The sequence below is a fragment of the Gracilinanus agilis genome, chromosome 6 (genome assembly GCF_016433145.1).
Source record: "Gracilinanus agilis isolate LMUSP501 chromosome 6, AgileGrace, whole genome shotgun sequence".
Taxonomy (NCBI): domain Eukaryota; kingdom Metazoa; phylum Chordata; class Mammalia; order Didelphimorphia; family Didelphidae; genus Gracilinanus; species Gracilinanus agilis.
Window position 1 is genome coordinate 238,310,150 of NC_058135.1, and position 16,816 is coordinate 238,326,965.

Here is a 16,816-nt window from a genome sequence, read left to right on the forward strand (position 1 = left end):
TTTCCTTAACTATAAAATGAGAAGGTTGGACTAAATGCCCCTTCTAGCTCTAAATATACGAACCTATCAATCCCTCAAATACACGAAGGCAGTCATGTTGTCCAGCCTTTTTTTTAATATGCCATTATCTCTTATGATTTTCTTTCTGCCTTTGTGAGCCTGTCATCCAGTTCCTGGTCCCTCAGTAAGGATTTCTCAGGCCTCTGTCCTGGGCCATCTTCTCTTCTCTCTCTATCAGAAAGCTCATCCCCCTAATGGCTCAAGTATCATCTCTACAGATGCTTCCCAAACTGCCTGTCAAATCCTTCTCCTGAACTTTAGTTCTACATCTGCAACTGCCTGGTGGAAGTCTCTCCCTGGCTATCCCATAGGCATCTCAAACTCATTATCTTCTCCTATGAACCCTTCTATACTTTAAATTTCCATGTCTGTTGAGGGAAACATCATGTTCTTGATTATCTCATTTCATAGCCTCAAATCCTCATTGATGTCTTTATCCCCCTCACCCTCCTATGTCCTGGCCCCTTATCTCTTACATCTATCTCTTTTTCATCACTTACACAGCAATCACTCTTTCTTCTTGAACTCCTATAATTGCCTCTAATTCAGTGCTTCCAGTCTCTTCCATTCCAGTACACCCTCTGCATGGCTTCCCAAGAGGCCTTCTTAAGGCACAGGCTTGAACTAGTCACTCCCTTGTTCAAAAACCATCAGTGGCTTCCAAAACCCCAAACCCCCAGTTAAGCATTGAAGGCCCTCCAAACCTGGCTCCAACCTATATTTCCAGTCTTCTTTCATACCAACCCCCTTTATATATACAAGGTCCTACCTAAGCTAGACAACCAGTTGCTCCCTGAGTTTGACACCCTGGCTTTTGCTTCTGTGCATGGCCAATTTCCCCCATGATTGGAATATATGCCTTCATCTGCCTCTCAGAATCCTTATCTTCTTTCAATTTCCAGATAAGTTACTATCTCCTCTGTGAAGTCTTCCCAGATGTTATTACTGCATTCTCTTTTTCAATTTTTCTCCTACTCTATTTATGTACATGCTCTATTACCTTGCTCCCCCAAGTACAATGTAAGTTCTTTGAGGATAGGGACAATTTTGTTTGTGTCTTTCTATTCAGAGCACCTAGCACAGTGCCTTAAACAGAGTAAGTTCTTAATAAATGTCTGTTAAAATGGATGGTTGTTCCTTCACTGTTCTGGTTAACCCTGTAGGATACGTCCCAGCTTGCCAATGTCTTTCTTAAACTGAACAAACATTTTTCCAGTTGTCGTTTGACAGGGGCAGAACAACAGCTTGATTACAGCCTCCTAGGTTTTTCACACTGTGTCCCTCTTAATGCCGTCTAAGATCACATTATCCTTTTCGGCAATGGCTTATATTGAGCTTCTAGTTTAATACAACTCCCAACTCTTTTTTGTGACTTAGCACTGTATGGCCATATCTTCCCAATTCTTTACTAGTGAGTTTGTACCATCAGGGAAGTAATGCAAGTATCATCATTATTGTTCCAATTTTACAGATGAAGGAACTGAGTCTCAGATAGATTGTTACTTGCTCATTATCATGTGGCAAACCCAAGAACAGAACCCAGAGTTTCTTGCTATGATTCCAGTGCTTTCTCTATTATATCAATTGACTGATAAATCAATTTGACCTGTTGTTTAGTGGAAGTGCCCTTATACAACTCACTCATATTCTCCTTGTTTCCCTAATAACCATAGTCTCTCTCCTCTCTAACCATGGCCATTCCAGGAAAAACAAGGATTCCCAACTGCCAAGAGAGAGTGAGAAATCCAAATCTTTGCCTACGTCAGGCTGGCACTCATTCCTTTGACAACCTAACCTGCCAGTGCTGGTAGCTTGCCCAACGGTGCTAAACAAATGCCTAGCATGTCCTGAAATCCCACGGGCAGAGTATTTTGGTGGAAGAGCACATTCAAAATAGGATTTTTTTATTTGACAAAGACAGTGCTATTTGATGCCAAGATTTATTTGCTAAACTTTGCAACAAACTAAACTGACAAGTAAATACAAAGTTAAACACATAACAAAATTCATGCAAGCAGTTTACTTGTGTGGTGATATCCCAGCCATCTTCCAAACAGACCAGGACGGAGGAGCCGCTCTCTAGCACTTCAGCTACAACCACGGCCAGCAGCAGTAACCTGTGCAGCTGAGTGAAGGACAGAGATGAGACTGTGATTAATCACAGCGCACTGGCTGGTGACCGTGTACGCGGGGACTTTGTGTCAACCTGGGATGTAACATGTCTCTGTGCCATGAGCACAGCTGAGCCACCTGGATAGCGCAAACCCAGAAGTGTCTACAAGCTTTGAAGAGTTTCCATAAAATCAGGATAAAAGGCCTAGCACATTGTTTGAATGCCTGCCTTTAAAAGTTTCCAAGGATTTTTACATGCTTGCATGTGTAAAATCCCTTTCAGATTGTCTGCTTTCTTAGCAAAGGGGGGAAAAGAACTCAAAGCTCAAAATTGAAAAAAAAGTTAAAAATAAAATACTATCAGAAAACTCAGTTTCTAAGTAATGATGTTGTGAGGGACTTTGACCCTGTAGAACTCCTTGGTAAGTGGTAAAACTAATTCAGAGCAAGGTGGCTCTGGTCTGTGATGATCTTTGCTCTGAAGATGATGGTCCTTGCCAAGCTGAAGGAATGTGCTTTTTAAAATGTTTCCCCATCATTTTTCCCAAGTACTGCTGAAACTATTTCAAGTTGATTACATTAATTATTATGTAATCAAATGAGAAGAAATCTCTCTCTAGTTGTTCTCACGGTCCTAAGCCTCCTGATTCAAAGGTTGTAAAGGAAACTCAGGATTTGAGCTCAGCAGGTAGATCTCAAAATGAATATGTCTGGGCAGGCCAGAGCCAGAGACACATTTAAAAAATTCAGACTGATCTGGATATTACAGCTCCTCTGTGCCTGCCCGTCTAGGGCGACTTTGGCTGAGGCCTCCCACCACTTTGCCAAGGAGTTCCATCCAGCATTTCAGGGGCGTTCATCACCTTTTCTTGGCAGTACAGTGGGGCCCCATGTGCATATTCCAACGAGTGGGAGTGGTGTCCTGCACCTGAACACCCTTTGACCTAACCTGCCTGCTCACAACGACCAGAATTCTTTTGGACAAGGCACCATATGTTTGTGAGCTCTCTGTTAAATGTCTTCAAAGGACAGCCCATGAATGGTATTTGCTAATCCCACTCTAGTTTGATGGGGAGTTGGGAACTGAGGGTACCAGACAGCAACAGCCATGCCTGTGTGTTGGGAAGGCAAGGTCAGTCTGCAGGTCAGAGCGCAGGCTTGTGGAGGGAAGGCTGGGCGATATTTCACTTTCTGAGTAGGTTGGGCATCAGATATCTGAATGTGTCTAAGGGGCAAGGAGGAGCCAGGAAGGGAATGAGGGGCTCTGAAAGGTGAGAGGGTGCATCCTGAAAGAAATTCTCTCTCTTTCCTAAACTAGTTGAGGGCCAGCTCTGCACATGAAGGTGAGTAATTTTGCCCCTGCTAAGACAAAAAGATCATTATCTCTCTTGTCCCAGAGAGGGACAAGGAACAACCAACAATTGTTTTGAAAGAAGGCGAAGTGATTAAACTTTCTTTCAAATACAATGTAATGGAATCTAGATAATCTTTCTTGAACATCATAGCACAGATGAATCTTATTTTGTTTTCCCTTCATTTATCTTATTATTCATTTCACCTAGTGATGAAAACCATGGGCTTTGCTCAAAGTCATCAACTACCATCCTTCTCTATTGCTTTCCTTCCCTACTCTCATTTCTCCTGATGTGTGGATAATGCCTTCTGCTTCTATGGCACTCTATTTCCCTTCTCACCTCCTAGAATCTGATTTCACTAAAGACAACTTTACTGCCAAATCCAAAGGATTTTCCTCTCAATTACATCATCCTTGGCCCTTCTTCAGCATTCGTTGCTACTGAATTCCTCCTCTCCCTCTCTTCTTTTAGCTTCCATGATATTGCTCTCTCCTGGTTCTCCTCCTACCTCTTTGATCCTTCCTTTTCTATCATCTTTGTTATGCCTTTCTTTTCCTCCTCCTATTCTAAATGTAAATATTTTATAAGGTTCTCTTTTCAATCCTCTTCTTGAGCTCTATTCTCTTGTGCTCAGAGAATTTATTTGTTTTCACACTTTCAACTATAACCTTTGTGTGGTGATGTCTGATTTTATGCCTGGTCTGATCTTCTGGAATTTTAGTGCTATATTTACCACAACTTACAAGATATTTCCACTTGCATGTATTATCATCATCACAAATTCAACAAACTTGAAAGGAAACTTATCTTTCCTCCCAAACTAGCATCACAGTTAAAGACAGAGCCATAGCACATCCTTTAGGGAATGGCAGGACCATGACTACCCTCCCAGGAGAGCTGATCTTTTGAGGCCTTATTCTCTCCAAGAAACCTCTGGCTAGCCAAGTCTATGTCAATCTCTCTCTATTCTCTGAACATTTATTATACTTTTATCCTCACTTACATAAGTAAGACTGACTTGAGGAAAGTTGTCATTTATATATTTATTAGTTTACTCCATAAATATTGAGTACCTACCTGTTCAAATGCATCAAAGCACTGTGCTGTGCTGGCTGTAAGTGTTTGAGTAAGTGTGTGCATACAAGGAAAAAGAATGTGGTGGGTTCATAAAAGAAGTATAAATAAATTTTATGAGTTGGCGAAAGGAGAAAAGGCTCATGAACCAGCATGAAAGCCAAGTGAAAGCTTCCTTTAGGAGTAGGACTCCTACAGAACATCTCTATACAGATGGATGGGGAGGACATGTAAAGCCTGGACAAAAACATGAATAAAGACAGATGAGTGAAAAATGCTAGAAATGTTTATGACATGGTGAGTTGTTAAAATTGGCTGGTTCGTGAAGGGCAGCAGTACAAAATAAAGTTGGAAAAGTAAGCTGAATATTTGTGGAGGGCCTCAAATGTCAGCCTAAAGAATCTGGTAGGCAACGGGAAGTAACCTGATCAAAGCTGTGCATTAGGCCATTTCTTACATAGGATGGATTGAAGGAGTGAGAAATAGGAGGCAAGGAACCAATTAGGAAATGATGGCAATAGTTAAGCTGAGAGGTAATAAAGGCTTGATCTAGAATGGTGGGAGATATACAAGATACCATGGGTATTAAATTCACCGGATACTGATCGGTAGTGAGTGAGAATCAAAGGTGACAGAAAGGTTTTAGCTTTGGGTGATTTGGAGGGTAACAGTGCCATGAATAAAATAGGGATGTCAAGAAGAGAAACTGGTTTGGGAAATATGATGAGTTTAATTTTAGATGTGTTGAATTTGAGGTGCTGGCAGGATATCCAGTTGGAAGTGCCTCAGAATTAGTTAAAAATATATGTATGTTTGAAGGCTCAGGAGAAAAATGGGCTGGAGATGTAGATGTGAGAGTGATTTTCACAGAGATAATGTAATAGGTGAGGCCTGTCAAGGGTGGGGGGGAGTAACAGATGGGAGAAGATGAAGCCTGGGGGAATGTCTGCTATGAGACAATAGGAAAAGGAGGAAGAGCCAGAGAAGTAGTCTTAATGACAGGGAGAAAGCCAGGCATGGAGAAGGCCTCAAGGAGAGGGCTGTCAACAGTGCCAAATGCTACACAGAAGCCACAGGGGATGAAAATGGGCATGAGGCCACGGGATTGGGCCATTAAGTGGTTTGTTTACGTGAAGAACAGTTTTAGTAGGGTGACTAGGCTAGATGTTACGTTTCCAGGGGCTGAGGAATGGATGGGTAGTGAAGAAGCAAAGGCAGAGAAAAGAAGCCTTAGAAAAAAAGAATAAGAAGACAGTGGAATAATGGGTAACATTGTGAGGAAAGTATTTTAAGAGGGGGAGGATTCCAAATGTTTGTGGGTGGAGTGAGAATGTGAAGATAAGGTTTATGTAAGGGGCCGCTAGGTGGCTCAGTGGATGGAGAGCTGGGCCCAGAGATGAGAGGTCCTGGGTTCAAATCTGGCCTCAGACACTTCCTAGCTGTGGGACCCTAGGCAAGTCACTTAACCCCCATTGCCTAGCCCTTACCGCTCTTCTGCCTTGGAGCCAATACACAGTATTGATTCTAAGATGGAAGGTAAGGGTTTAAAAAAAAAAAGATGAAGTTAATATGCATGGGGGAGATGACTATGATGACGAATGCAGTGAGGGCTCGGAAAAGGGAAGAGAATTGGGGGTATAATAGGTCTTGATGAACAGGCTTAGACAGAGGAAGAAAGGAAGAACAGGTGAGGGAAAACACAGAAATACAGGGGTGAGCAGGAAAACAGTTGAGAAATCTTGTACTCGTCTAAATCCTTTCAGAGCAAAGGAAACCAAGTTTATCTGCTAAGAATTGCTGGAAAAGGTTTTGGGATAGTTATTGTGGAAAATTTGATAAAGAGTAAAGAGATAATGATGATAGGGAGCCAAGCTATGTGGATGAACCAAGAATTTCTAGGAAGTCAATTGACATGGTTTTACTACTTTGTCTTGATATATTTGACTGCTTAGAAGTATAAGCCAGAAAAGTGGATTGTGGCAGTACTGCTAGTAGAACAGAATTTGGGATTTTCAAAGCAAGGGTGTTTAGAGATCAAGGGCATAAAGGATTCTAGAGTGCTTAGTGGGAACCTCACTGAAATGACTATGGGAGTTTTAGCTGGAGAGGAAGGCAAGTAAATGTAGAAGAGGCCATAAGATTTGGAAAATATCTCAAAGGTTAAGGAAGAGGAGGTCATAATAAGACCTCCATAGGAATAGTGATAGAGGTAGAAAGAAAGACATATATGTTAAGGGAAGGCCTCATCTAATAAGGTGAATGTTGAGTGATGTGCAAGGGGACTGCTCTAGATCAAGCAGTGTCAGCAAGGAGCATGAGCACCCCTCTTCTCCTCCCAGTGGGTCAAGAAGCAGGAGTAGGTACTGCCTCCTCTGGAGAGGGTTTTAAGGCTGGTGCTGTCATTAGGGCAAGGCTAGGTTTCAGTTAGTGTCAGGAGATGAAAGGAGCGCTTGTAAAGAATGTCAAAGAATAAACTTTTCCTGCAATCAAATGAATGTTCCACAGGACACCAAGGACAAATAGAGGGTGTTAGAGACTTGGTCTGGAGCTGAGTTGGAAAGGGATGAGTTTGGGGTAGGGGCTGCCAGAGATGGCATGTGAAGGTAACTGGAATGGGCAGCAGGGTGTGCTAATGATGGTGTAGGAGGCTTCCCTAGTGGGTAGGCACAGTGAGGGCAGCTGAACTGAACCAGATTTAGTGGTCTAGCAGGGCTGGAGTAGATCAAATAGGAATCTAGGATGTAGGACAGTTGTGGGTATTCTAATTAAGCTGTAAACTCCATGAGGGCAGGGAATATATCTTTTATTTTTTCTGTATCCCTAATGCCCAAGCATAGAACTAAGAACCAAGTCCTATAAAGTATTCAATAAATACTTGTTGATTTAACACATCATGGATCATATGGACTTTACTCCATTGTAAATTCTCTGAGAAAAAGGCAGCCTTCTCTCAATCCTTCTCTTGTCTTTAGTTCTGCCTTCATTCTTCTCCTATTCTGTCCCACTGGCCTTCTCTTTTTCCTTATCTAGTTCTCTCTTGATGTTTGTTTCTGTTTCTCTCTTCTTCAACCTCTGTCTAGCTGACTCAATGTCTACAAACATGCCAAGGTCTCTTCTCCCTTAAAACAAAATATCTTTACTTGATCCTGCCATGTCTACAAATTGCTGTCCTTTATCTTTTTCTCTTTGCACTCAAACTGCCTCTTGTTCCTCATAACTTGTTCATTTATCAATCTGACTTGTGAGTCCATCATTATGTCAAGACTGCTCTTTCAAAGACTACAATTTGTAACCTGCTAAATCCAATGTCTCTTTTTCGGGTTCTATCATCTTCATCTACTATAATTTGTGACCTTGTTAACCCCCCACCCCCCATACTGTACTCCTTTGGCTTCATTCCTGGGTCTCCTACTTATATGACCATTCCTTCATGGGGTCAGAATCCAATACCTGTCCTATAAGCAAAGCATCTCAAAAAACTCTCTTGTACCCTCATTTCTTCCATTTCTACTCTATATTCCTTGGTGATCTCAGTCATTACCATTAATGATCATTTTTACACAGATGCCTCCCAAATCAATCAATCAAGCAATCAATCTATCTATCAATCTACCTGCATAAACGTACATATCTATACCCTATATATCTACATCTCCACTTCTTCTCCTAAACTCAAATTCTACACAGCTAACGACCTGCTGGACATCTCCACTTTAATGTCCCATAGGTATCTCAAACTCAATAAGCTCAAAACTAAACTCACATTTCTCCACTAAAACTTCCTCTCTTCCAGGACTCCTTTCCTGTTGAGAGCATCACCAGTGGTTAAGCCAGTCTGTAAAGCTTGCTTTTTCCCTCTTGCTCACTTATTATATCCACTCAGTTATGAAGTCTCGTTGATTCTCCCTCCACAACATCACTCACATGTGTTTTTGTCCACTCACAGATCACTGCCCTAGTTCAAAAGCCCTTGGCAACTCCCACCTGTACTATCCTACTAGCCTCCTACTTGGTCTTCCTGCTTCCAGATACTCTCTTATCTATTCTATCTAACCATTAAAATCTTCTACCAAAGACCCAGATCTTATCATATTATTTCTTAAAAATCTTTCTTCTCAAAAATCTTTGAAGGACTAGATTTACAATCTGTCTCTAGACTCCTTTTCTAATCTCATGTCATCGTTTTCTCTTTCATTCACTACACATTCAAGGCAAGCTAGCTGTTATCAGAACTTAACAATCTATCACCTACTTAGGTGGATTTGCATAGGTCATCCTCCATGCCAAAAATGTACTTCTTTGTCTCCATCTTCAAAATCTCTAGTTCCCTTTAAAGCTTAGTTCAGGTGTTACTTTGTCCAAACAATTTCTCCTCATCTCCCCTGGTTCCTAATGTTCTTTCTTTCTCCTCAATTTACCTTATACTTTCTTGTATGTGCATATATTTCATACCTCATTAGAACTGTTTCATTTTTGTTCCTGTATTTCCAGGGCTCACCCATAACAGGGGCTTAAGATATTTTTGTTGAATTGAATTTCATTCAGATTTCCTCTTTTTTTTGCCATCAAAATGATTTTTCATTTTTTTAAATAGCAGTATACTAGGATAGAAATGTAATCTAAGCTGGAAAATTATCTCTTTCCATAGTCAGTTTTTGTCTCTGTTTGGGACCAGCACAAAGGTACTCAAACACTAAGGAGTGGCTTGTGAGTGGTTTTCAAAGGTTAAGACTTTCAGACTAGCTTTTCTTGAAGCTGGAGGTCCATGCATTCCTAATGTTGAAAAATCACCTGGCTAGTCAGGATTTGGACACTTGAGGGGACTCGGGAGGAACTTGCTACATCAACTAATTACCTGTGGGAACCAATCGGAGTCTCCTAGTGCCTTGAGGAACGTCACTTCAGAATCAGTAGGAATAGAGCTGGGGACACAAGCCCTCATTAATTTTTTAAAGCTGGTTTTTACTTGTCGGATGTCATTGAATTCAACAGGAACAAACTCACAGTTTAAAGCAAATTCTAATTTGAAACCCTGTGGATAAAGATAGCAAGGGTTATTCAGAAGAGGCTCTGCAAATTACCTAGCAACACTGTCAATATTTGATAAGACCAAGAAATACCATTAACCTATTGTCTCAAAATCCATCCCTGTTTGGGGAATATAGAAGAGGCTGGTGGGAAATGGGGACTTGTGTGGCTAATGCCATCTACTCTTTAGGACTGCCATTTAAGTAAAATTGGATGTTCCAAGACTTATGCAGGGGAAGGTGACTTCACCCTCCTTGTGCCTGCTATTGTATCACACAAATATGGAAAATGCCCATCATTCTGAGGGGTGAAAGAGATTGGAGTGAGGTTTAAATATTGGCTGAGCTTTTAAGGAGTGTGCCTGTTCTTTAAGCCTGTTTTCAACAGGTTAGGTTTAACCTGTTAGAATTTAGAAATGGGTCAATAAAGAAGTTGGTGACACAGGTAAATACGAAGGAATTCCTTAGATGATTGTTATATACTATAATAATCCAGGACTAATAGCCCAACAGGTCCAAAGCACCCTTTCAGTTTAGTCTTTTTTTCAGTCATGACCAACTTTTCATGACTCCACTTGGGGTTTTCTTGGCAAGGATCCTAGAATGGTTGGCTATTTCCATCTCCAGCTCATTTTACAGATGAGCCTCTGAGGCAAACAGGGTTAAGTGACTTGCTCAGGCTCTCACAAAGATCAGTTCTAAGGGAGGACATGATATTGTGCCTTTTCATGCTCAAGAGAGTATTATATCATGCAATAATTCAAAAGACAAATCACATTGCTCTTGTGGTATAAATTTATGAATGCTAGGAGCAGAAAGCAATAATAATGGTAGTTCACATTCCCCTTATGTACAATGTACATGACTGTACTTATTATCCTAATTTTACAAAGGAGGAAACCAAGGTCCCATTGGGTGAAGTCACCTGTCTGATGCCCTGGCCATGTGAACTTTGGTCTTCTGGCCCCAAGTCCCAGCTTGTTCTACTGCCCCATGTGGCAGCAGAAAGGTTAGTTAATGTTAGTTAGCTCCCCAACTGTGGGTTATAAATCAGATAACAAAGGAAGTTGCCTCTTTAACATACTCTTCCCTTCTGAAACATTTTGCCTTATGATGTTTTTAATGTCTTCTAATACTCTGGATTTCCTCTGGATCAAGGTACTTAGCGAACCTCTACTCCTAGCTCACATGGTATTCAAGTACCTGGTAGTTACCTTGACTCTGAGGGTACTGGCTCTGGGGTCAGGCATAAATAAAATCCCCCTTATACCACGTAATTCTCTATGTGTGGTTAGACACGTTCCCTCATCTCTTGGGTTTAGCCTCATCCAGAGGGTCCCTTACAACTCTAGATCTCGGATCCTATCAGTTGCTTACTCTTTTCAGGGGAAGCAGTCACCATCCACTGAAATGTGAGAGAAAATGAAAGGCATCCTAGATCACTCTGACAGAAGAAGACTGCGCTGAGGGATGTCCTAATTTAGGATGACATTCCACAACTGGAAATCAGTTTCAACTTTAAGATGGACTACTTTGTCTTTAAGTGGACTTAAAAGTCTCCCGATCTCATCTGCCAGGAAATAGTTTAATTGGAAAGTCCTTCTAACATCACTGCACAAGGATGCTTCTCCACTGCTCTAAGAGGACAATTGCCATTAAGTGTAGTTTTCTAGGCATGGTATTTCATTTTGGTCCCTTTAGAGTTAAAACAATTCCACATGAAGCGAAATATTCTGTTTCCTAAGTCTGTAGAGCCATCGTGTTGGCCTGCCTGGTACTCTCCCGTGCCAGGCTCCACAAGGCACTCTGCAGGTGGCATGGGCATGGAAGGGCAGCAGGGCATGTTCAGCAGGAACGCTGTCCCCGTGCTCAGAGTGCTGCCGATGGAGAGGGCTTCATGTGTTGAAGTGTGATTGTCTAGGCTAAATGGTGAGACTGAGCTTGGGCAGTGGGGACCCACCAGCTGTCACTGCTGCATGCTAAGTTGTGGGGCTCCTTTCTAAGAGAACAATGACAGACTGCTGGAATCCATGGCAACTGGATCATATTGATGGAGTCGGGCTCCTTCTGATACATGAGAGGGTTGGGCTTTGATGGGTAAAGGGGAAATCTAGTGTTTGCCCCTCTCTCTACGGTTCTGTCCCTGAGGACACGACACAGCTGGCTAGTGTCACGCAGAGGAGATTACGCTGATGCGCCCCTGAAGCAGAAGGACCAGGGAGGCAGGAAGGGGGGCTGGCTCTCTGCCCCACGTTAGAGCTGGGCAGCAGGCCTATTTGGACGAGCAGGTGGCTGCTTGGGGATGGCTTTCCATGTGACCTCAGACTACAAGCTTCTGGGGAATTCATTTAGAACATGGTGCCAGTGGCTGGGAGCTTTCCTGTAGGATGGCACCTGCGCGCAGGTTCTACTTTGGGGTACGGGGTGCCGCTGCTGCTGGAGGCTCGTCTCTTTTAGTGAAGCCTCTTAGTGATTGCCCTGTGCAGCGAAGCCCCAGGCCACGGGCCGTTTGCTCTGTATGAAGGAGCAGAGTCCATGCATGTCCCTGAATATCAGACCCATCAGCCTTGCAAAGGCTTTTCAAAAAGCTTCCTTGCTCAGGGAAAAACCTTCCTGGTCCTGCTCCCTTTATCCCAAGGCCTGAGGACGCCAGTACTTGCTGGACGTCTCCTTACAAACATGGATTCTCGCCGCTGCCTGACCGAGCCAAAAGCAATCAGAAAGTCTGCTTAGAAGAGTGCTTTTATTCTTTAGGCCTCTCCTGGGTTCTCTCGGCTGTGGGTGGACGTGCTTTGTTCTGGGGCTAGCGGACATGTAACTAGACACACGTCCACAAACATTCTTGAATACCTGAAGTATTTCTGTGGCTAAACCATGAGATGAATTCTAGAAACGACTTTGCAGTCCCCCGAGGGTGGGTGTGCAGCTGTGCTCATGCACGTGGCTGCAGGTAGGCTGGGGGGGGGGGGGTGGCCACAACAAGAATTAGGTGTTTTTGACTCTTCCTATGGACTGGACCCACGCCAGTCGGAGTCCCCGGGTCAGCGCAGGTGCCGTGAGCACAGCTGGCTTGTTGGCGAGCTGGGCAGGCTGAGCGGGCCCTCCGGGAGGCTCCTCCAGCCGTGCTCCTGGCGGCCCCCACTTCTCACAGAAGCCTCGTGCCTGCCCTGGGCCACGGGATCACTGAGCAGCCTAATCTCCAGGCTCTCACGGTCTCGCGTCCCAGCTCGGCCCCCTTCCGACAGAGCCCGGGTTTGCACTCAGAAGGCCTGGGTTCATCAGACTGTCAGTGGGTAGACACAGAGGTCAAGACTGGCCCAGACTCCTCTCTAGATAAGCATGCGGGTGCCTGCGTGGAGACCCGGAACACGTGTGTGCACAGGTGTGAAGGGCGGTAGGTTTCTAAGTGAATACATGCATGTACATCCGTGGATGAGGGCGGCGCTTCTCAGGCCCCGTACGTGTTTGCAGAGGTGTATCAGGCCTGCACACGCGCCTATAAGGGCATTCATTTCTGACCCAATATGGATGCACACGTGTGCAGAGGGACAGCCTTCTCTATCCCAATACATGTGTGTAGAAGGATGTTGACTTTCTCACCCCACCCCACTGTGCCACTTCCCGAGGGAATGTCTTTGGGCTCCTGTGCTTTGGCTCTCTGATTCTGGGTTGCCTGGCAGGAACCATGAGAAGCAATAACAGCAGTGTGGTTAAGCAGCAAACTCCCTAAGGCAGAAGCTCCCAGTTACTTTCGGGGGTCCCAGGGGAGACTCTTCATCTTTCCTCCCCTCCTCCCAGCCCTCGGGCACGCAGGGACGCGGGCCTGGAGAAACAAGCTCTCTAAGAATGGCATCTGAATCCCAAGTGGCCCAAAGAGCTGCCCTCCTTCCTGAGAGATAGAGAGGAATGTTACCCGTAGCTGTGATTTTTCTCCAAATATGTACAAGGCAGCTTGGCGCTTCAGGAGCTGATTCTGCAAGTAGGAGCTGTTACTGAAGGAGGTCGAGTGATCTTTGCCTGCGAGTCGGGCGCCAACATCAATGAAGGATGCTGGAGAGTTGATAAAGCGATTGCTGGCACGAAGACTTGCCCAGACACCTTTGTGAGAGGTACAGACATTATAAAACAGGTTGGGTGAATGCGATGATCTTACCTGGAAATTATGTTGACTAGGGAACCAAAACATGCACTTTGTACACATTTCTGAAGACAAGGGACTAACATCAATTCCTTCTAGCTTTATGACACTAGAATCTCAAACAGGATTAATATGTTCTTAAGACCAAAGTTTTTCAAAATGAACAGGAGCACTTGGAGGAAATAGATGATGGTCATTTTGCTAGATGAATTCTTATTCCATGAATCACTAGTTATGTCCCCTTTTAAGCCAGTTATTTCTCCTCTTTGAGATTCAGTTTCCTTGTTTTTAAAATGGAGAGAATGGTACTTGAGCTCCCTACCTCCCAGTGGTGCTGTGTCAGGGTGCTTCGTACACTCCCAGTACGAACACCAGCAGGAGAGGCTTCTGGGAAAGTTCCTCTGCTACACATGCTCAGAGATCTTACTGGCTACCCCTCTCAGCAATCTATTCCAGGTATTCTGCAGGAGCATGGCTTTTAGAGTAGCAGACCTCTCATTTTGGGAAATTTTTAGTTGAGAGTCATATATAATGCCTAAAAATTGAGTGACAGTGAGATTTCCTAGAGCTCTAAGGACAGTTGACTCATCATGGGAACAGAAGGGACGAAGGACTGGGTTGTGTAACAGGATCATTCACATGCCTTACTGAAAACTGGAGGCTTGTAAAAAGCTTACTATAAGAAAGACTAGCCAAGTATCACCAGTACTCCACAGACTGGGCATAATATTCAGGCTGGAGATTGGGGAAAAGGAAGGTCATACCCTCTGGAAACCTTTGCCCTCAATATTTTCTGAAGATTTTAGGATCGATGCCACTAACATCCTTCCTCCTTTAGTTAGCAGCTATGCTAAATGAGTGTAAAAAAAAAAACGAATGCTGGATTGGAAATCAATATCCTTGAATCAATCATATGGAAGCTGTGGGGTCAGACTAAGAGCCTGAAGATTCTGAGAATGACAGAATTTTCATCTTGGTTTCTTTTAACATGCAATTTCTTAAAACCTAGTGAGAAATGATGGTTGGGAATTCTGCATTTTGCTAAAGCCAGGGAAGTAGACAAATCCAAAGGGAAGGTCAGAAGCAGATAAGTTCTAAAAGAACGATTGTTCTTGGTGTTTGAAGAAGCCCACATAAGTTTCAATTTTGTCTTTATTATATCAATTATCATTATGAATTTCTTTTACCTATTTAATGAAAAAGATTTTTTGTTTCTTGCTTGGCTTTTACAAACCTATAAACCCCAGGAAGTATGATGGGTATCTGAATCATGCTGTATGATATCTCACATCAAAGGGTGATGGGAATGTAGTTTATTTCCTATATAATCACAGAATGCCTACTGCAGCACATCCAAGACAACAGAAATATTTGCTAGGACACACACAGACAGACATGTTTCTACCAGTGATGGGATGACAGTGATTCTGGGCCACTTCCAGTACTCTTGCAAAAAAAAAAAAAAAAAAAAAAAAAAAAAAAGCTTGCATTCTTCTTGGAAGGGTCCTCTCTGGCAGGCATCACATAGGGCTAATTTTCTCTATGGCATGGCTAGATAACCCTTTGTATGCTTCTCTGTCTGCAAGCATTTTTGTGATATGAGGAGAAGCACCCACGGGTTTCAGGAAAATACTTTCCAGTTAGCATCTGCTCAGCTAAAAAAGGTACCTTCAAATATGGTGCATTGAACTTACTTTAAGTGCTATGCTAATGGATATTTTCAAACTTAGGGAAACAGAAACTTGATAATTTAGAATATGGATGAGATTTTTTTTCCAGATCTGATCTATCATTTCATTGGTATGGGGGTGAGAAAATGTGTTCTGCCAATGAACATCAGCACTTGCTCTGCAACTTATAGTTTTGGAGAGGTACCTGGGGCCCCACAGCTGGCAGATGCCAGATATGAGGAAAGAACTCAGGTCTTTCTGACTCCTTTGTTGAATTTCTATCCACTATGTCATGCTGCCCTTATATGTATGAGATACGAAGATATAAGTCAATGGAGCATGAACAAAATTGTGACATAAAAACAGAAATATCCCTCTGAACACACGAAAATATGCCAAATTATGGACATGGCGGAGAGTGATGGATGTTTCAGGACACAGAGAACTGTACCTTGATTATGGACTCTTTCCTTAGCTGTTGATTTGGGGTTTGCCTGAATGAAACATTTATCTCTGTGCCCAGACACTGGTAGGTAGAAGTAAAAGTGGGAGAAGGCATGGGATAGGCAGTAAAGCAAAAGCCACAGCAGAGTAAGAAAGAAGAAACTGGTTACTAATTTTCTCAGAAATTTAACATCAAAAAGAAAATGCTATGAAACCATAGTAAAAAAGTACAAGATTCAACTCAGCTCATACCAAAAGATGAACTACATTCTTGTGCAATGAAATTTTAGTACCTGTTTTTTCAAAGGTACCAAATTTCATAAATATTCCATGAAACTTGAAATGGGCAGTGCAACTGAGAGGCGTCATTGTTGAATTATACCAAAAGGAACCAGATTCTTGGGAGCTCCATTCAGCCAGAAACACATTTCCTGAATAAAATAACCACATCTTTTACCAGCTTCCTAGGCTGTTAGGAGAATTTTGCTAAGAGCAGTGTGAGCCCTGGAGGAGGCCAGTATAAATCAGACCTGGGCAACAACAGATTGGGATCAAGGATCAATCGTGGAAGCTCCAGGAACCATTTGGTATAATCAAAGTCATGTTCATTAAAAAGCACAACAACAACAACAACAACAACAAAAAGAGCTCTTGTTTTAAAAATAAATGCCTTTACTCCTTAAGCTGCATCTATCTCTCTTTCACAAATCCATGGGCATTATGTAAGCAGGCTGAACCCATTATCCTGTCATTATATCAAAAAAGATTCTGGAGAGGCCCCACAGTTGACACTTCCCCTCCAAGTACCTATTTACACCAAAGTGAGAGGCAGTATTAGAGATGGTCCTTCATATTTTGAGTAGATTGAATTAGTCTCTTTTTGATTAAAAAAAAAACAAAACAAAACAAAACAAAAAACCCAAACCAAAAACCAAC

General features: G+C 42.8%; 1 protein-coding gene across 1 annotated transcript in view; it reads right to left on the reverse strand.

Annotated features, from left to right (window-relative positions):
- Positions 1-16,816, reverse strand: part of SBF2 (SET binding factor 2) — a 545,383-nt gene that overhangs the window by 27,895 nt on the left and 500,672 nt on the right. The window contains exons 30-32 of the mRNA XM_044680325.1: positions 13,542-13,726; positions 9,457-9,633; positions 2,084-2,185 (exon numbers count right to left, since the gene is read on the reverse strand). Coding sequence (XP_044536260.1) covers positions 2,084-2,185; positions 9,457-9,633; positions 13,542-13,726 — 464 coding nt within the window. The remainder of the gene's footprint in view (positions 1-2,083; positions 2,186-9,456; positions 9,634-13,541; positions 13,727-16,816) is intronic.